Source organism: Pyrus communis, chromosome 11, assembly GCF_041283825.1.
Source record: "Pyrus communis isolate YQ-2024b chromosome 11, ASM4128382v1, whole genome shotgun sequence".
In the NCBI taxonomy this organism is placed as follows: Eukaryota; Viridiplantae; Streptophyta; class Magnoliopsida; order Rosales; family Rosaceae; genus Pyrus; species Pyrus communis.
Genome location: NC_142575.1, coordinates 15,113,839 through 15,134,416, shown reverse-complemented (window position 1 = coordinate 15,134,416; position 20,578 = coordinate 15,113,839). Strand labels below are relative to the sequence as shown.

Genomic DNA, 20,578 nt, shown 5'->3' with positions numbered 1-20,578 from the left:
ACGGTCAACTAGGTATCTATCAGATACTCCCCCTGAATTCGACAAAACTCCTTAATTAGATTGCAAGCGGTGTAATTCTGACAATTTAAGAATTCTAATTTCTCGGACAAGCTTGAGGAAACTGGACTTTGGTAATGACTTGGTGAAGATCAACAAGGTTGTCATGGGAACATTCGCTTGATTTGATCTTCTGATGCTCTTGTTGTTGATGAGAGGAACTTTGGCGCAATGTGCTTGATATGGTCTCCCTTGTTGTGTTCTTTATGAATCTGGTCCATACATGCAAAATTATTCTCAAATATCACTATTGGGACATCAACGATAGATGGCAATCCACAAGTGCTTCGAATATGCTCGACACAATGGCTTTCAACCATGTACACTCACGAGCGGGCTCATAGGGGATGAATATCTCAGCATGGAACTAATTTGAAGGTTTTTTGCATTAACTAAAGAGGTTTTGTGTGAGTCTGTCCTAATTTATGCAAATAAGTCCCTAGTTGGAGGAAACCAAAATATGTACATGATTACTTGCAATTGTAGAAATGTAGAGTCCTTAGATGTAACTCTAGTGATAGTTGTGATATGTCACACTTCTAGAGATAAGAGTTGCAAGAACTCATTGGGATTGATGTTTTCATGGAACGTTATGACACATATTTGTATGAATGTTACCAAGTTAGAATCGATTTCACTCACGTGAAATGATTTGCCTTGGCACTGAGGTAGTGAGATGAGACATGTGCCTGAAACATATTGGAGTGCGAGATATGACGTGTATGATTTCACGTACAAAACATACACTAGATATAAATACTGTTGCCTTGGAAGTGTCTAAGATAAAACCTAGCAAAAGGTCGACACAGGGAGATTTTTTCATTTGGAATCCATGTTTCCATGTTAAAGCTTATCAAGACAATGAACGTGTGTAATTAGGTAGGCGCCGAGAGGGCGACTAGGCTGAGTGCTCTAGTTAGGCGTTTGTTAGCGCTTAGACTAAGATTTATATGGTGTATGTCCAGTGGGCATGTGACACGCTCATTAAATTGAGAATACACCATAGCATATGTTTCGTATTGTATGTGCTAGTTGCGATTGATAGTGGGAGTGACGAATTGATCGCTACTTCAAGTCATTGTGTAAGTCTATGTGCTCCCACTCTTATACCCTTTGGACTAAAGTCTATGGCAGAAAGATGAGATTTAATGATCGCTACTTTAGCACGTTTGTGGGGTTCGTGCAACAATTCATAGGAACAAAACGTTGATCCGGAGTTGGTTAATTTTGCAAGGTATGTTATTTAACAAATTCATTTGTTTATATTATAGAATTCTAACGCAACCAACTATCATGCTTCAAGCATTCTAGACTATAAATTAAACAAAGACAAGTTAGTTCTCCACGAACTTTAACAGGCAATTTGTGCAAAAGAATGTCGTTTTAACCACAGAGGAATAGTTGGCTCGACTTGCTCTCAGTATTTCCACCTGATGAAGTTTCATTAATCACAAGGACAAGGACAAGAGGCAGTGACAGACCGACAATATCGTAAATAAGTTGAAGATATCTGACCCATTTGATAAATGGGCCGAGATTTCTAACCGGTTCAATTCATCCTCAGGAGCCGGCCCATCTTGTACTGAGTTGCGCAGGTGGCCGAGTCAACTCACCCGATTAAAATCAAAAGCAGAGTTTGGCAGTGGAGGAAGGAAGATTGAAAAGGCTATTCTTGAGATTTCAATCTCCGAGGCGAAGCTTTAGAGAGACATCCATGGACGACGATTTGCTTCTCAAGAACTTCTTCGCCGAAGTTAGTGAAGTTGAGCGGGACAACCAAGTCCTCAGGTCTCTCTCTCTCTCTCTCTCTCTCTCTCTCTCTCTCTCTCTGTGCATGTATGTATGTATGTGGATTTGGTGACAATTTAATTGTATAAACTAGGGTTTCGGGCGATAGGGTTATTTATCATATTGCGCAATTGAATGGAACCCTGATTGTAATTCCCTTCGTTGCAATTTGTTCTGCCCTGATTCAAATTGAATTGGTTTCAGTATGTATAACTGGTTTGGCTGTGTACTATTCTTGGAGAAAGGAATAATGGGTCATAGGTAGCTGAGCGTTTTGCCGAATATAATTTTAGGCAAGTGTGCAAATTGTGAGGGGAGGATTGATATCGGTGGAGTTTAATATTTCGGAATCAGCAAATGAGACTTGTGTTTGTGAGTCTTCTTTTTTCTCCCTAAAGGATGGTAACGCAATTTGTATTTAGAATGTCGAATGACAAAATAGAATGATCTTTTCTTTCTTATAACTTATAAAGGGATGGATAGTTTGAGAGGTTGGTTGGTTCATGTAGTTATAACTTATAGGAGGGAGTAATGCTCGGTGGTTTTCCCATTCGAGAACCTTTGTTTAGAAATTGCAAGATATGGTAGGGATGGAGAATGGCATTAGGGAGACACTTCATGGCAGAGAAGGTTTGAAGAACATAAAAAATTCTAATGGGCTGATTTTTTTTATTTTTTTATTTTTTTTGTGTAGAAAGGGCATTCGTAGGCGGTCCACATTCTTGGATTTTTTTTGCTAGTCTTTTTTTCCTTTTGATTTTCCGATCTAGTTGCATTGGTTGTTGGCCATCTAATTGATCAACTATGTGAATTATCTGGTGGTGTCAGTTCATGAGAGTATGCGCACACACACACAATTACATTTTTAGGCCTGTCACAAATATCTAATCAACTTTTTCTGTGCGTTTCAAAAAATATGTAGGATCCTCTCCTGCTTCAAGTTAAATCCTTTTGAGTATCTTAACTTACCCTTTGATGCATCCCCAGAAGATGTCAAAAGGCAGTATCGTAAGGTAATTCCCTCCTTCAAATCAAAATGGTATGGCCATTTGTTGGTGGTTTCTTACTAGTGATTCTATTACTGATGACGCATTTTTGTGTTTGAATTTCTTACAGTTATCCTTAATGGTTCACCCTGATAAATGCAAGCATCCACAGGCTAAGGAGGCATTTGGAGGTGCTTAAATTTATGTATACTGTTTGTTTGGTTTAAATATGCTTATTACAGTTGTCTTTCTATTTATTTTTTAAACATAAGTTGGATATATAAATAAATATATAGTTTACTTTCGAAAGCAAGTATGAAGATTCGAATGTAAAACATAATTCATCCTATAACCAACCCATAATATTGGAAACATACATGAAGGGACATGATTATGGATGGCTTCAGTTACGCCATAGACTGAATTATCTGTGAATTCTGTATTTTGGTGTTTAGAGAGATATTTGTTGCTGGCCCCTCGATGTAATTGAGTTAGCATGTATTTGTACCTAGATTGTGGACATCTTGTTCATACCTAGGCAGAACTTGTTGTAACCACTAAATATTATCAATGAAGTTATGGTTGCTCCAAAAAACAGATGTTGAATTTGTCATATGTGTTAGTATTGTTTTTAGGTTGGTAGTATTTCCTTTGAAGATGTGCAAGATGACACAATTTGATGTCGTTCCGTTGTTGGTAGGAAGCTGTTGACAGTCTGATGTTTGGTGATGATTTGTTTTTGTACAGAGGAACATGGATGCAGATTCATAGATTTATTAATGGACAATGGCATTTCTAAATTTGAATGCTTGCTTAAATTTAACCATGGGTTATTGATTTCTTGGCAGCATTGGCAAAAGCCCAACAACTATTACTTGATCAACAGGAAAGGGATTATATCATTAGCCAAGTAAATGCCGCCAAAGGTCAGTAACAGAGTTTATTTATTTTTTGTATGTCCTTGTGCCTAGATTTCTCTATTCGAAATCATGAAGGCGTCAAGTGGGGTGTGGGTTGTACTGTTACTCAAGGCATATACCTTTCAAGACTTGCAAAGTGTAGCATAATATGAACCAAAATATATATAGTAGTACAACAGTTTCATTATTCATGCTTAGTAATCAACCAAAACACATTTAATTCAACAACAATGTCACCATTCTTGCATAATACCAAAATACATATAATTCAAGTTCAACAACACCATAAACTTAAATAAAAATCAAATATCCGAACAAGCAGTGGGTTAAGGCCGAAAACTCAAAATAATATATATTTTCTTGTTAATTAGTAAGATTTGGGGATTCTAGGGTTTTACTTTTTGGGTGGCCGGTTGAAGGAGGAGTAAAATTGGACACAGGGAAGATGGTGGCTGATGTCTATTGTGGAAGAGAAAGGGTTTAAACAGGTTTATAATTTTTTGCCCAAATCTACATGGTTCTGGGCAGTTTAATTTTTAATCTTTAATATTTTGAATAGGAACAGCCCAGATAGCCTACACTTCGTCAGTATTGCACAAATAGCGTAGCGCATGCTATGTCCAAACAGTGTTCGCTAAAGGGGACAATCACAAAACATTTAACGCCTTGTAGCAAAATCCTTCCACTTCATGCCTTAGGCGTGACTCACAATGCGTTATTTGAAACTTTGATCTACAGTGGGCTCTTGGTTAATCTTTTGTTTGCTAATTGAAAAATGTTGTTTGGTGATAATTTTGTATGAAGTGTTGAAATTGCATATCTATAAAATTTATTGCTATTCATTGGCTATATCTCATGGCAAGCATATGTATATGGGTTTGGATAAATTAGTTTGTTCTAAAATTTTAAAGTAATTCATCATGCAATTGTCCTCCATGCATCTTCTATTCTTAATTAGCAAGTTTTTACTTTCTGGGCGGGGTTGTTTGTGTTTGTGGAGGGGGAAAAACATTCATAAAGTTTTAATGCGGACTGCAGAAGAACTTAGAGCTAAAAGGAAGAAGCAGTTGAAGAAAGATACAGCTTCTAAAATAAAATCATTGGTTGATGAGGTATTTTCCATTCCCCAAAATTGTTGTCGTTTGCATAGGTTGCACATATTTGTTCCTTATTATTACCAATCTGGTGACATCATTCACAGATTAGATATAAGTTTTTGTTTTTCGTGATATATTCATGCAATTAAATTGATATAATAATATCAACCAAAAGAAGTTACAAAATTAGTACATTAGTGGTCCTGGGAATTACTGTACATAATTTTTAGGGTAAATCCATAACGAATACCTAGATGGATGACTCTTTACTGAAAATTCCGATAATAAATCTTATCACATGAGTTAAACTAAAAAGATAGAAGTTTTCTTGTTATTTTAGCAGATACCAAAGCAGCTGTTTTGTAGTTCTTTGAAAATTCTAGCGTCCTTCTGATTTCCTATCAGGGTAGAGTTTCCTTGTTGCAGGTTTCATGTTTGTATTTTTTTTCTTTTTCAGAAATGAACTTCTTGTTCAATTTGTACTGCTTATTATTTTCTAATGAAAATTTCTGTTACTTATGTATTAAAATTAAAATTAAAAAAAAAAAAAAAATCATGAGTCAGGTTTTCTGAGAAATGCGAGACAAAGTACTCTTTTATGTATCTTTGTTAGCATAGGGTATTGAAAACCTATTCAGGTTTATTTTTACTTTGCATACAGTTTATCTGCCTAGTTAATTATAGTTCCTTCTTTATTTACTGAGTTACATTAAATTCATTTTATCATAGTTAAGTAAAACCTCTATAAAGTCAAAGTTGGGACCAAACCAAGTTTATAACTTTAAGGAGGTTATTACTTAATAGAGGTGTAGTTAAAAAATATTATTTATTGACTTATTTATCATGAATGAATGTTGTATTTCCTAAATAGGATTCCTTGGGTCTTGCACATATGTACTCGCAAGCTCAAAGACGTGACATCAGCTCTAAAAACTAAAGCATTGTCCCAAACAACTTTTAGAAAAATATTTTAGTTCATCTTAAACTTTTATTTGTGATATTGCATATTTTTGTACTCACTGATAATCATTACTATGTATGTAGAGGCGCGTTTCCTTAAGATGGGACAAAGAAAAATTATAACTTATTACCATACATAATTAGTCCCAAGTTGGGACCATTATTTTTTATGACTTTAAGGAGGTTATTCCTTTATAGAGTATTACTTTACAGAGGTTTTACTGTATAATTTCTTTGCTGCTATGAGGCAGGTAATGGAAGTGTTTAGAAATAGGGGTGGTAATTCATGAAGTTATTTTCTATTGCCCTTTCCAGTTCCTTTGTTGGGAAACAACCTACTAATCATTATGCCTCTTTTATATATGATACAGGGAAAATACGAGCACCAGTATGAACAGTCAGAAGAGTTCCAGCAAGAACTCAAAATGAAGGTTCGAGATATATTAACAGAACAAGAATGGCGAAGGAGAAAAATGCAAATGAGGGTATGCAACATGCTGGAAATATTGTTTTTGAGTTATGCTTATTGAAGGTTCCCTAAAATAGGTTTCTTTGTCTTCATTCACGTTTAGATTTCAGAAGAGGAAGGTAGATTGAAAAAAGATGAAGAAGAAACCAAAGAGATGTGGAAAAGGAAACGGGAGCATGAGGAACAATGGGAAGGAACAAGAGAACAGAGGGTTTGTTTCTATCTTTTTGCGTTTTCCTATGTTGGACAGCATAAGATGTGTGTAGTCAGGCCTGATTTTACAATATGAGGTTGTTAGCTATCTCCAACGCAATAGGTGTTGTGTCACGGGCTCCATAAGTGTCCACTACTAAGGCCACCATGCACCGATACTGCCCCCACTTAACCACCTAGACCCATTCCCCTGAGTGGTACCAAGCCCAATGGACCTCAAGTGTGAGGTTTTATCTCAAAAGGCCTCGGTGCAATTAGAAGTGGAACACCTATATTTAAACCATAGATAGTTGTTGTACTTTTCAGATGTGGGATTCTCTTCACACCCATCTGGGCTTGTGTCGAGCCAACTTTTACACCAACAATAAAATCTTGTACTTAAATTTCAAGACCCTGAAAGACACTATTTGTTGGTTGTCTCATGATTGATGACCTTGATGAATCAAACCATATATAAGGTCTAAGGTGAAAGACAGTTTATTCAGGTTCCCTCTGAACCTAACCCATTCCTCTTATTATTTCCCTGTGCCCACTCAATTTTTTTAGCAATCTCCATTGAAATTTATGTTGTATCTTGAAATAAATTATCCCTCAATGGCCTTGGAATATCCTTTGTATTGCCCCAAATGCATGTGAATTATCATGGGGAGATGTCCATTTGTGTTGCTTTGAATTCATATGTCCCGTGAGTCGAATGGTTGCAGTTATATTTCTTCCAAATTCTATTCAAATCTTTTCTCAAACAGTTTCTTAATCAACCCTCGTCTCAACTTTAACAGTTTTCCGTTAGTAATTCGAGATGAAACTGCAGTATCAACTTAATTTTCCTAAAATGTGGTTAGGTTGAAGGACACTAATTTTTTTCGTAGTCAGAATTCTAATTTTTAAAATTATTTCTAGCAAGCTGGCTCCCCTTTAACATTTGTTCACTTTCCTCATCACATTCATGATCAGGTTTCAAGCTGGAGGGATTTTATGAAGGGTGGAAAGAAGGTAAGTTGTGCTGATTTAGTTACGTTGTTATAAGCAACAATTTGTCTTTAGTCTTGGAAAATTTAAAACAAACGATTGCGTTATTTGGGTTCATTTGCAGGCCAAAAAGGGAGAAATTCGACCTCCTAAGCTCAAGACTGAAGACCCTAACAAATCTTACGTTCAAAGGCCAGTAAAACGAGGTTGATTTTGTTTTGGCCTGAGGGTCGTTGTAGGTTGCTGCATTGGTTAAAGAAGCAGATATTCGAAAGCCTGGTATGTGGAAGATCAGTATGAATCTTTGACTTATCTGTAAACAGGAGTATTGTTGTGTCCATGTGAGATATGATTAATATATTGTTCTAATACCTCGTACAGTATAAATATAATCTGATCAGGAATTCTGGACCTTGATTAGGTTTAGGTTATCAAAAGAGTTTAGAAATCCCCCGCATGAACTTGTTCTTACGTGTTTATGACTTCTTTAGACTTGTACTGCTCGCTAATAACCCTAAATTGTTGCAAACCAAGAGTTTATATTCTTTTGGGCATGTTTTTGTGGTAATTTTTTAAATGTTAGACATCAGCGGTTGGAATTCAAAGAATGTGTTACTCTTAAAATCAATGGTGGAGAAGAGGTAATTTTGGTTGCAAGCTACTGAAAATATGAAAAATTCAGTTAGTTGCTACTGAACAATAGGACTCATGATTGACATCTAGTTCGAGATAAATGAAACCAAATATTTTAATGATTTTCAGTTGCTAGTCACCGAATGGTTACATAGTTTCTAATTGGTTGCTAGTGAATTGTTTTCCTAATGGTCGGAAGGTTTTTCACTCATAACACATTAAGGACGACTTGGTGCCGCCAAGATTTTCTCTAGGTGGTTTAGCCTCTGGTTTAGAGAAAGCACAAAGCATAACTAAAGTAAATGACAATCAAGGCCAAGGAGCATAAAAACCCAAAAGTTAGTCAGTCTCAAACTATGATGAAAGGAAAAGAAGCGAAATCACTAGCTAAGCTTACACTGTTCCTACAAATTGTTCTAATTCACCAAGGCATCAATGATCAATGAACAAGACAATCAATAAGAATTTTGAAATCACCCTCCACAATAGGTCTCTGACAGCCAGCATGTTTGGTATGAATAAGGCCCAATTTGCGAACAGCCGTTTGCTTGTTAGTCTTTTTGGGCAATTAAGAGCTTTGATCACACTTCAAAACTTTGCTCTTGTGATCAAATTTGCATGTGACAAGTCCACACTACCCTTCATTAATCAAAAAGGGGGCAACGACGCCTTCACGAGATCCAACGACACCCCTTGACTTCATTTATCAGGAAGGGAAAATCAATTACCCTCCCAGACCAAGATTCAACACTAGAATCGTGTTGGATCAACTCAAACGTTCATAATCATTCTAGGGCCTAAGATAGTACCACTATAGAATGCAAAGCTTTTGTTAGTAGTACTATATATTCTCGCTTAAAAAACTGTTTAACACAAGTAGTGGGAGTATCATATGCTACTAAATCAATCATATGGACCAATAGTTGTAATAAGATCATATTATTTTAAAGAGATGAAAATGCTTATTTTTATGTGATGAGACCAAAAACCTTTCAACCTAACTAACTTTAAGTTGACAAGCATGAGGGTGTTTAGAACACTCTTCCGTGGCCTTCTACCATTGTAGGCTCCAATCGTTCATGACTAATACACCATCTTCACCTGATTATGGGGAAGTTCAATGTATGTGCTTACACGCAAAAGGTGTTCTATGTACATACATGATGATGTGAAAGGCAACAAGCGTGCCCAACATCATATTATTGTTAGGTCATTCTCGAACCCCTAATGAGTTAAGTGCAATGGTGCCAACATCAAATTCTTGTAAGGTGACATTCTCTAAAGGCTGTAAATGAGCATGAGTTACTCTCTTGTCATTATTAATGCTAGGCAACATCATATTATTGTGTGGTAGGTTTGGTAATGGTGAGCCTCTCATACTCCGCTAAGAGTTGCCTCCAAAACTGTTGAATTCCAATTAAGGGATATGAAATTTGTCAAAATAGTGGGTAGTGCTATTTGATTTAAAGACCCTAATCAAGTAGCTATAAAATCAATCTAAATTATATTCATTATATAATTTATAATTACCATATATTTGCAAACACGTTATTCCTTACACCTTCCTAGTGATAATGTATCCATGGAAGTATATGTTAGAAATCTATAACTAGAAGAGTTTCCGTTCGTAACCATCAAAGGGTTGCGTCATGTTACATAATCTTCGAACGTTTATTTTTCGTGATTTTTGGTGTATGCAATCTCAGAGTATATGCAAACAAGTTTGACAGTTAGATCATTAAAATTAGTTTCGTAGATTGCGTATCCTGTCACAACAATAGATTCAACAAACACTTAGAGTTTATTCTAAACTTTCATTAATTAGAATGTATTTATTCTAAACTTTCATTAATTAGAATGTAAGATCTTGTGGTATCCATTAGTGTAAATATTTTAAATTGATTATCGGGTTTGTTCATTGTATTCTTCTAGAGTCAAGGAGTGTACTCGTGAAAAATCATCAAAATCGAAGCTAAAATAACTGTTAAATCGTGGTTTTTTTATTGCTAACCGTCAAAGGATTTTATCCTGTTTGTCACATCCCGGCCCGGGACGGATCACTTCCCAGGCCCGCTCCACCACCGTAGCACGATATTGTCCGCTTTGGGCTTACCATTCCCTCACGGTTTTGTTTTTGGGAACTCACGAGCAACTTTCCAGTGGGTCACCCATCATGGGATTGCTCTCGTGCGCTACTCGCTTAACTTCGGAGTTCCCATGGAACCCGAAACCAGTGAGCTCCCAAAAGGCCTCGTGCTAGGTAGAGATGGGAATATACATTTAAGGATCACTCACCTGGGCGATGTGGGATGTCACAATCCACCCCCCTTAGGGGCCCGACGTCCTCGTTGGCACATACGCCACCAGGGTAAGGCTCTGATACCAAATTGTCACATCCCGGCCCGGGGCGGATCACTTCCCGGGCCCGCTCCACCACCGTAGCACGATATTTCTAACCGTCAAAGGATTTTATCCTGTTTGTCACATCCCGGCCCGGGGCGGATCACTTCCCGGGCCCGCTCCACCACCGTAGCACGATATTGTCAGCTTTGGCCTTACCATTCCCTCATGGTTTTGTTTTTGGGAACTCACGAGCAACTTTCCAGTGGGTCACCCATCATGGGATTGCTCTCGTGCGCTACTCGCTTAACTTCAAAGTTCCCATGGAACCCGAAGCCAGTGAGCTCTCAAAAGGCCTCGTGCTAGGTAGAGATGAGAATATACATTTAAGGATCACTCACCTGGGCGATGTGGGATGTCACAATCCACCCCCCTTAGGGGCCCGACGTCCTCGTTGGCACATATGCCACCAGGGTAAGGCTCTTATACCAAATTGTCACATCCCGGCCCGGGGCGGATCATTTCCCGGGCCCGCTCCACCATCGTAGAACGATATTGTCCGCTTTGGGCTTACCATTCCCCCACGGTTTTGTTTTTGGGAACTCACGAGCAACTTCCCAGTGGGTCACCCATCATGGGATTGCTCTCGTGCGCTACTCGCTTAATTTCAGAGTTCCCATGAAACCCGAAGCCAGTGAGCTCCCAAAAGGCCTCGTGCTAGGTAGAGATGAGAATATACATTTAAGGATCACTCCCCTGGGCGATGTGGGATGTCACACTGTTACCTAATCCTCTATAGTTTTTCTTTGGTGATTTTTGGCGTAAGTGATCTTGAAGTACATACAAACAAATTTTGGCGGTTGGATTGTTGAAAATAATTTTATAGACTATGAAAATCATCAAAGGAATTAAATATGCCAATCATGTCTCTCATTTTACCCGACCGAATATAAACCTTAAACCCTAAAGTACACTTTTGAGTGGCGAAACCTGAATGGTTTCGTTGTTCAAAGATTCAAGGTTCGTTGTTCAAAGAATGCCATATTACGAGCCAAGTTTTTTTTCCTCCACACAAACACTTTAACAGACGAAGTATACTTTACCCGTCAAATTTTGTACGTTAGGCAAAAGCCTTTGAAGAAACCAAAACATTGACCAGTTTTGGCCTATGAATCATTGTATTCCGTCGGGTAAATACTCTCTATCGAACAAATTATAGTTTGTTGAGCAAAATATTGTCGACCAAATGATAATTTATGGTAGTGCAAAGATATATTTATACTAAGAAGTCTGGAGAATATTTGGTTTTAAACTTGTCAGATATTCAAATTGGTTTTAAACTTGTCAGATATTCAAATTTAAAACTTCTCACTTACAAGTAGACCTGACATTTGTGTTGCGTTTTTCGTGTTCATGTCATTTTCTTGACATATCTGATATCTTAACGGGTCATGTCGTGTAACACTTGTTAAGGTAAACGGGTAATATGACCCGACCCAAAATCGACCTGTTACCTGTTAAAGAATATATATATATATATATATATATATATATGTATGTATGTATGTATGTATGTATGTATATATATATATATATTTTAAATCAATAAATAATGAAAATGAAAAACATAATTTGACCCAAAAAAATGGATAACATAATACTGAATTAGTATATGCATACCACATTGTCAAATAAATATTACTTCAAAACAAAAATGAAAACATTTGTCTTTCAAATATTAGATAAGAGCCTAATGAAAAAAAGATTAGTACATTACTACTATATACCAAATGTTTAAGGATATGCAAAATGAAAGGAGTTGCATTTCAAGGTTGAGGAATCTTAACACATTTTTGACAATAAAACCTTTCAATTTTCATCAATCACCAAAGGAATGGTATTGGAACTTTGGTTTGATATATTAGTTTTGCACTCAAATAAAAATACTATTCATGAGATTTGGAGGGTTTTAAAACTCTAAACGACCACGTAACCATCGTCTAAGTGTAGATGATGCAATTACGATTGTTTATATATGCTTTCACATTTTTCAGATGGATGTTATCTATTTTGAACTCCCTTAAAAATATTATTCATGAGGGTTTGTATGGTTTTTAAAATTCAAAACGACAATGTACCCCTCCTCAAAGCGTAGAGGATGCGATCACGAGCATTTACATATATTTTTTCCTAGTTTTTGCACTTGTAAATGAATTATTATGATTTTTTAATGTGTTGGTATTTTTAAATTAGTTGATATCTTTATTTTAATGTGTTTTATAATTTTTAATCTCACTCTTTGCCTATAGCATACTATAAAAATAAATAAATAAATAAAATTTTAAATTTTAAAATTTATATAGAATATAAATACAATAATACATATTTAATATACAATATATACATATACACTATGACTATTGTATTTCAAAGTAAGTTTTTTTAGTAGTTTAAAAAATTAAAATCATCAAGATAACTTTTTCTTAATGTGTCAAAATAGGTTAACCGTGTGTCACCGTTGTGTAAACTTGTTAAGGACCCGTTATTTGTGTGACCCGATAATGACCCGATTAGTTATCGTGCTGATCCGAAACTCGTTATTTTCGTATTGTGTTAACAAGTCTGTAAGAAATCGCCAAATCTACTCACAAGTGATGCAAAATACCGTTAAATCATAATATTAAATGACAATTAACTTTGGATTAGAAAGGCCTCAATATTTGTAAGAGGACCCGCAAAAGACCTCCAGAATCTCATAGCCGGTCTTGATGCCAGTTTGACATATTGGTTTATAGATGCTCTTAGACCCAAATTTAATACAGTTTCCAAAAAAAAAAAAAAAAAAAAAATTTATTACAACCCTATAATTATTGCATGCAAGGTGTATATAATAGAAGAGAATCCATGCAGACGCTGACACTGCTAGAGTGAACTCTTCTCTTTGAATTTGAGTTGGAATTCCCCCTTCTCTAAAATTTGATTAGTTTAGAAAAGAATACCTCTTTTACTTTGTAGCTCAATAATTGATTTGGAAAAAGATTTAATTTGATTTTAGATATATGATTATTATATGCCTACCTAATATTGTGCTCTAAGTGGGATACATCCATGATAGCAGTCATACGATTTATAACCTAAAACCGAAACAACAGAAGCAAATATGTAGCGTAGTAATCATGCTGTTCCCCAAAATAAATATCAATTACGGCAGACAAGACGCATATTAAAATCTCATTGTCTTAAGTTTTATAAAAGCAAATAAAGTTGATGACAAACCACATACAATGCATAGAAGGAAAAGACAGTCCGACAAGTCAAAGATGACACTAAGATTTTGTTGTAGCTACTGTAACAGTGGGATTTTATATAAATTATACATGCGACACGCACTGTTGAAATCTTCTCTCTTTCTTTCTCTGAGATCGTAGTTTGATCATCTAAATCAAAAGTTTTCCCTCCCTTGTACGTGTTTTCTTTTATTTGACTACACAAACCCTAAAGATGGAGGGGATGAGAAAGCGAATGATGGAGCGATCGAGCTGATTAATAATGGGTAGTGAGTAGTAAAGGATTTGGATTATCACTTGGACTATGAGGAGTTGGATAATCAAGAGGTGGCAATGCAATAAGGCTCCCAAAATAGAAGAGATCTTCTGGGCTCTTTGCAACCCTTTGAAAAAGGGAGCAAATGATCCCCTTTGTTCCCTCTCAAGACAAGCAGTTGTTGCCGCTCATTTGGCAACTGATTCTTGGACATGAAGCCATTGTTTTTTAGGGACTGCGACGTTGGCGGCGGAAGAGGGTTGAGAGCGGCAGTTGTAGGCTTGGTGCGCCAATAGTACTCGTAAGCGTTGAAAGAGGCTGCTGCTGCCGCTGTTTTTGTGGTGGCCAGTGGCTTAGGTATCAACCGAGCCAGGCGGCCAGGCCGTGGAGGGAGTGATTTTGCAATTGGGGTTGGCTCCACTACTTCAACCTCCTCTTCATCCCCTCCATATTTCACTACTTGATTGAACTTGTTAATCCACCCATGAGTCTTATTGGCTAACCCAATCGGCTTATTCATCATTAATGCTAACCTGTGAGCATTTGCCACTCTACTTGTCAGTATTCTTGGTGCTTCCTCCATCACAATTTCTTTTCTTTTGATTCCATTTTCTTTTCTTTCTTTCTCAACCTCATCACTTTCTTCCTCCTCATCCTCATCCTCATCAACATCAACATCATCACCATCACTTTTTTCGCTGTCTTTTTCCTCTTCTCCTTCCTCAAAGTTCACATTCTCCTCGAATTCTTCCTCTCTAAATTTCTCTTCTTCATCCGCAACCTCTTCACACTTAGGCGCCTCGCAAGAGCTAGGAGTAGCATTGAGAAATGTGAGGACAAGGCGACCATCATGGCGTTCGGCACGGAAGTTATTTGGAGAAGGTATAGACACCGCTTCAAGGACTAGTCGCCCGTTGTCGCGATGAGTCCTCATGTGAACAGATACCCCATCACATCCTGATAAAGACGAAAGAGGTGGAGGGGAAGATCGAGCTGAAGGCAATTTCTTACTAGCAGCAGAGTTGTATTTGACAGCTCGGAATTCGTTCTCATCAAATGCTTTTGACCGCTGAGGTTTCTCTTTTTCTTTTTCTTCTTGTTGCTGAACCACGGCTTGGTCTTCTTGCTCCACTACTTCTATGTCACTGGTCTCGGAAGTAGGGTATGAAGAAAACCCTTCAGAGCCAGTCTCGGATCCAAGACTTTCAGTGCAAACTTGAAGACTCTTCTTAGTCAAAGCGCTCGATTGTTTCTTCACAAGAGGATGAACATAAGGCGCTGCAGTAGCCACTTTGCTCGCCTCTTCTTCGTTGGCCTTTTGACATACAATCGAGCTCCAAATATCGGCTTGTCCTGGCTGCTGCTTTGCAGCCTCGGCTTTGTTTTTCTGCCTTTGAGCTTGCTCGTCAATTGAGCTCCAAGTATGGAATTTGGCCTTCCTTTGATCTTGGTAATGATCTTCGTCTTCGGACGATGAAGATGAATTGTCCTGCATGTCTGCGGAAACGCCGAGTTCTTCGGATGACGCAATCTTCTTCATGGGAGAGAAACCATTTTGAGCCAGCCATCTCTTGGACGACATGTCTGCGGACAGTGTTCGCCGCAAGGAAGCCGCTTTGGTTCTTTCAGAGTCTGACGGACCGAGAACGGTGACGATCCCTTGCTTCTCAGTGACCACCTCTTGCTCCATAGTCTTCTTCATCATGAAAAGAGAAGATGGCGAGCGAGTTAGGCTCTTGCTGAGAGAACCCATCTCCCTGAATCAGCTAAGATTCGAAGTAGCTTGTGCGAGTGTTAGCTGCGTATATAGAAAGATGGAAGAAACAAGATAAAATCAGAAAAACAAGTTGCTGAAGTTGCAACAAAATTTCAAGTTACAAAGCAAATTAAAATGGTTGGTTGTATGCATTCATGTGAATAAGAAAATACAAAACCAGCTGTGCTAGCTGTGTAATTGACCTGATCAGAGATTCAGAGAAACAAAGCATCCAACAGAGGTCTCTGGAGTAAAGAGAGACCACTGAAGGAGTGAAGGGTTGCGAGAGTAGCAGAGAATAATAGTAGAGAGAGAGAGGGAGGATGATGAAGGTGATGTTTGAGGATAAGCGGGTTGTGTGGGTGATGATGGCAAAACAGGGCGGAGGAATGTGGGTATTTGTAGGGAGCCAAAAGGGCATGGAACCGTGTGCATTGGGACCCGCCTACAACACCAATGAAAAAGGTCCTTCAGCATTTGGTTTTCAGTTTTTTTCCCTTAAATTTGTAGGAATTTTTTTGTAAATTAAATAACATGAAAATTAATGATTAGATTATTAATTAAACGTTGATAAACATGTTCATTCTTACTAGTGACACATCATTTAGTTTATAAATTTTATATACAAATTTAGTCTTCCTGATATTATCCTATCAGAAAAAGTGGGTTGGATTAAAGAAAGAAAGAACAGTGAGGGAGAGAGACAGAGAGTTTGGATTTCAAGAGGACGTCCTCAACTTGGGAAAGGGATCCTCTCCAGATCTCTTCCTCCTAATCCACCGAATCAGTGGATCCATACCATTAAAATTTGATCCAATGGCTACAAACAGGAGCCCACTTTAAAAGTTATAATAATTTCAGCTGTTGGATCAAATTTCAATAGTACGGATCCACTAATTTGGTGAATTACCCTCAATTTGGTCCTTTACTAGCTTTCCTCTCCCTCGTCAAGTTATCGTTTTGCTCAAAATTAAGCAAGATTAAGGTGGTCTAATAATCATTTCATTTTTAGTGTTAATTTTTATTTTTCATTTTATTTAAGAAAATACCTTTTTTTTTTTTTTTTGTTTTTGGGGTAAAACAATAGAATTTGTTAGAACAGAGGCTCAAATGAGTTAGGGGTGAGGATCGGAGATTAGGAAGTACCAGAGAGCGACCGCTTTCGCTACCTAGGATCTATCTTGCAAAAAAAAAAAACAGAAAGTTGGATGGAGACCTCAACCATAGAATACAAGCTGGATGGATGAAGTGGAAAAGTGCATCCGGTATGTTGTGCAACCGTCGTATACCACTAAAGCTCAAGGGAAAGTTTTAAAGGACGATAGTAAGGCCAACAATGCTTTATGGCACATAATGTTGGGTGCTGAAGCATTAACATGTACATAAAATGAGTGTAGTAGAGATGAGAGTGCTTTGTTGGATGTGTGGGCACATGAGAAAGGATAAGATTAGGAATGAGGATACCTGAGGTAAAGTAGGAGTAGCTGAAATTGAAGGAAAGATGAGAGAAATTCAGTTATGGTAGTTTGGACATGTGAAACGAAGGCCTACAGATGCTCTGGTTAAAAGATGCAATTATGAGATAGAGGTTCGGGGCTAAAGGGGTAGAGGAAGACCTAGGAAGATTTTGGAAGAGACTTTAATAAAATACTTGGAGTACTTGGATCTAACAGAAGACGTGGCATAGATTCGAGTGCAATGACGTTCTAGGATTCATACAGCTGAACCCATTTAGTGAGATAAGGCTTTTTTGTTGTTGTTGTTGATAGAATTTGTTAGATTATTAAATGTTAGATTAGCCACCTATGGGGTTTGAAACCACACCGTCACTTAACTCCTTTCCACCACTGTGATAAAGGGCCACTTGCTGATATACTATTTAGAATCAGAAACTAATCATGTTGCTGATATACTCTGTATTAAGAGTAATGCTAGAGAGATTGAATTTGTAGACAAAATTTTGTAAACTAAATGACATGTAAGTTGATGATTGGATTATTATTTAAGCGTTGATAAACATGCTCATTTCCAATTGATGACACATAATTTAGTTTGGAAATTTTGTCTACAAATTTAGTCTCCCTAGCATTACTTATTTATTAATTAAGTGCTACTATTGTATGTAATAATTATTTGCATTATAAACTCTGTTGGTAATATAGTTAGTTTTGTGTAACTAAATAATATTATTTCTTTGTACAAGAATTCTCTAGAAAATACCTCTCTGGACCAATTCAACTAATTATGTATTGTACCATATTTTTAAAAAGTGATGGTCGAAATTAAGTACGCTTTTTCAATTTGGATGATATTTATAAGCATAGGAGCACTCAAGTGCAAGCTAGTTAGTAACTTAATATGGTCCTAACTACGCTTTTGGGTCCAATCCACAATATTTTTCCATGATCTAGACTGTTCATATTATAGATCTTTATTCATAGATTATTCATACAAATTTTGTCAAAATCGAAAAGTGTTTTATATCTAATTACGTTAACATTTAAGGTTTACTCAAAACCTTTATGCGACTGACACTATATACGGCAAGGTGGAATTCATCGGACAATGTTTTGGCACCAAGACAGAAAACATGGCACGTAATATATAATGGTTTGGCAAACCAAACTGATGTTCGTCGGCTAGATTAACATTGCCCATCAGTTTGGTCTAGATTAACATTACTCGACAGCCCAATTCGTCGTCCCAAGTTTTCTTGTTGTTAGGCAAAGGTCCACAATGACGTGTAAAAAATCCATCGGCAAAACCCTTGCTCGACGTTTTCTTTGTAGTTACCAAACAAAATGTTTCGTTGGGAAAACCTTATTCATCAAATAGGTACGTGCTTTCCTCTTTCTCCCTTCTTCTTTCTTTTTCTGCCCTCCCTGGTTGCTCTCTGCTGCAACCCTCCTTCCCTCACTCCCTGGCTGCTCTCTGCTGCAACCCTCCCTCCCTCCCCATCTCTCTCACACACACACACACTCTCTCTCTCTCTCTCACACACACACACTCACACCCTCTCCTCCATCTCTCTCTCCCAATTAATTATTTAAGGTTAGTTTCTTTTAATTTATTGAATAATTTTTTTATTTCAATGTGTAATCAATTAATTTTGATGATGCAGGTTTGTGATTGGATTGTAAGTAAATTAAAGAAAAGATATGTATTTATCTCTTAATTATAAATTAAAGAAACAGTATGTATTTGTCTCTAAGTTCATAGGCCCATTTATCTTATTGTTTAGAAAAAATTAATTGAAGTTTTGCCCGACGAAATCCAAAAGATTTGTAGGGTAAAGGAGTCTTGCCTGACGGAAATCTAAACCTTCCGTTGGTTAAAGTCTTTAGGGTTTAGGGCTTATAGTACATATTCATTCAGCAAACGGACCAAAATCCCTCCAGGCAAGTGTTTTGGCAAATTTCACAAATTCAATTCCTTTGAGGATTTTTGCAGTCGGAGAAATTAATTTTCTCAATCCAACTGCTAATATAGTTTGTATAGGGAACGATTATTAGCACTCCAAAAATCTCATTATACACTCCTTATTAGTATATTTTTCTTTCTAATTATAGAAAGTTTGAAGTGCCAAATGAGAATTTTGGAGTGCTAATAATAATTTCCTAAACTTATAGCCATTAATAATACCAGATTTTTAATTTCCAGATTTTTCTTCACAACAATCTCAATTTTCAAGTCAAGTGTCTGAACAAATCGATGTGGAAGCGTCTGGAAGCAAGAAAAAAGTTATTCGTGGTGCTGGGTTCAACAAGGATGAGGATCATGTTCTTATTAGTGCATGGTTGAACACTAGCATGGATGCCATAATTGGAAATGACCAAAAACATCAAACTTATTGGCAACGAATTGAGGAGTTCTACAACCAAAACAAGTGGTTCGAGAGTAATCATGTTGGCCGAATGTTGTCTGAACGACGGCAAAAAATCCAGAAGGAGGTCAATAGATTTTCTGCATGTCTTGCCACTTTATATGAGCATAACCAAAGTGGCGCAACTCAGAAAGACATGGTAAATCAAGTATAGTGTTGATGTATTTAATTTTAATTATACATATTTATTCTCATGTGGAATTTTATTTTTCAGATTGCAAATGCGAAGGCTACGTATGAAGCACTACAACAAAAAAAAATCAATCTTGATCATGCGTGGGCTTTGTTGAGGCACCTACCTAAGTGGTTACAAGTGGTAGAATCTTTGAAAAAGAATTCTACTTCAAAAACACTAGTAGAGATTGAAGAAGACAACATTGATACTGAGAAAAGGCCACTAGGAAACAAGGTTGCCAAGAGAAAAATGAAAGAAGCTGCGAAGAAAGAGTCCACACCTATTTCGGTGCAAATTCAAAAGTTACATAAGGAGAAAATGGAACTTATTAAGAAGAAAGTTGAGCGATGAACAAAAAATTCGATTTAAGCGAATTGATTTTGAGACAAAAATTATGTTTATGGACACAAGTGAGATGGGTGATGAGGAACGACTATATTATTCCCAACTTAAAATGAAAATTCTTAGAGGTGATGATTATTGAGTTGGATTTTTATTTCTTCTATTTTCAACTAAGGGGTTGTATTTTGTTGGATTATTTGGATTAGTATTAATTAATATGACTTTTATTATGAATTATTTATATGTAAAATTTAAAGAATAAGAAAGAAATTAAGAAAATAAAATAATGTAATAAAATAATAGTTTAATTTGGCATATCGGGTGGAGAGCAAAACATGAAAATATGTCAAAATGCCACATAAGTTGTCAAATTTAAATTTTAGGTTCAAAATTTGACATCTCCTTTGGAGGTGGTCTGAGTTCACTACACTATGTTTTTCGGTGATC

General features: G+C 36.8%; 2 protein-coding genes and 1 pseudogene across 2 annotated transcripts; 2 read left to right on the top strand and 1 right to left on the bottom strand.

Annotated features, from left to right (window-relative positions):
* The first annotated feature begins 1,686 nt into the window (after positions 1 to 1,686).
* LOC137742347 (Chaperone DnaJ-domain superfamily protein) lies at positions 1,687 to 7,830 on the top strand. The gene is made up of 9 exons (XM_068482196.2): positions 1,687 to 1,845; positions 2,768 to 2,858; positions 2,962 to 3,022; positions 3,680 to 3,757; positions 4,790 to 4,863; positions 6,180 to 6,293; positions 6,381 to 6,488; positions 7,445 to 7,483; positions 7,584 to 7,830. Exons 1-9 carry the CDS (start codon positions 1,772 to 1,774, stop codon positions 7,668 to 7,670), a joined length of 726 nt encoding a protein of 241 aa, XP_068338297.1. The 5' UTR covers positions 1,687 to 1,771; the 3' UTR covers positions 7,671 to 7,830.
* A 5,825-nt stretch (positions 7,831 to 13,655) lies between these two features.
* On the bottom strand, positions 13,656 to 16,104 carry LOC137743809 (protein FAF-like, chloroplastic). The gene is made up of 2 exons (XM_068483746.2): positions 15,935 to 16,104; positions 13,656 to 15,773 (listed from the first exon to the last, which is right to left on the bottom strand). The coding sequence occupies exon 2, from the start codon at positions 15,726 to 15,728 to the stop codon at positions 14,040 to 14,042; it is 1,689 nt and encodes a 562-aa protein (XP_068339847.2). The 5' UTR covers positions 15,729 to 15,773; positions 15,935 to 16,104; the 3' UTR covers positions 13,656 to 14,039.
* A 2,363-nt stretch (positions 16,105 to 18,467) lies between these two features.
* Positions 18,468 to 20,273, top strand: LOC148692945 (uncharacterized; annotated as a pseudogene).
* The last annotated feature ends 305 nt before the right edge of the window (positions 20,274 to 20,578 follow it).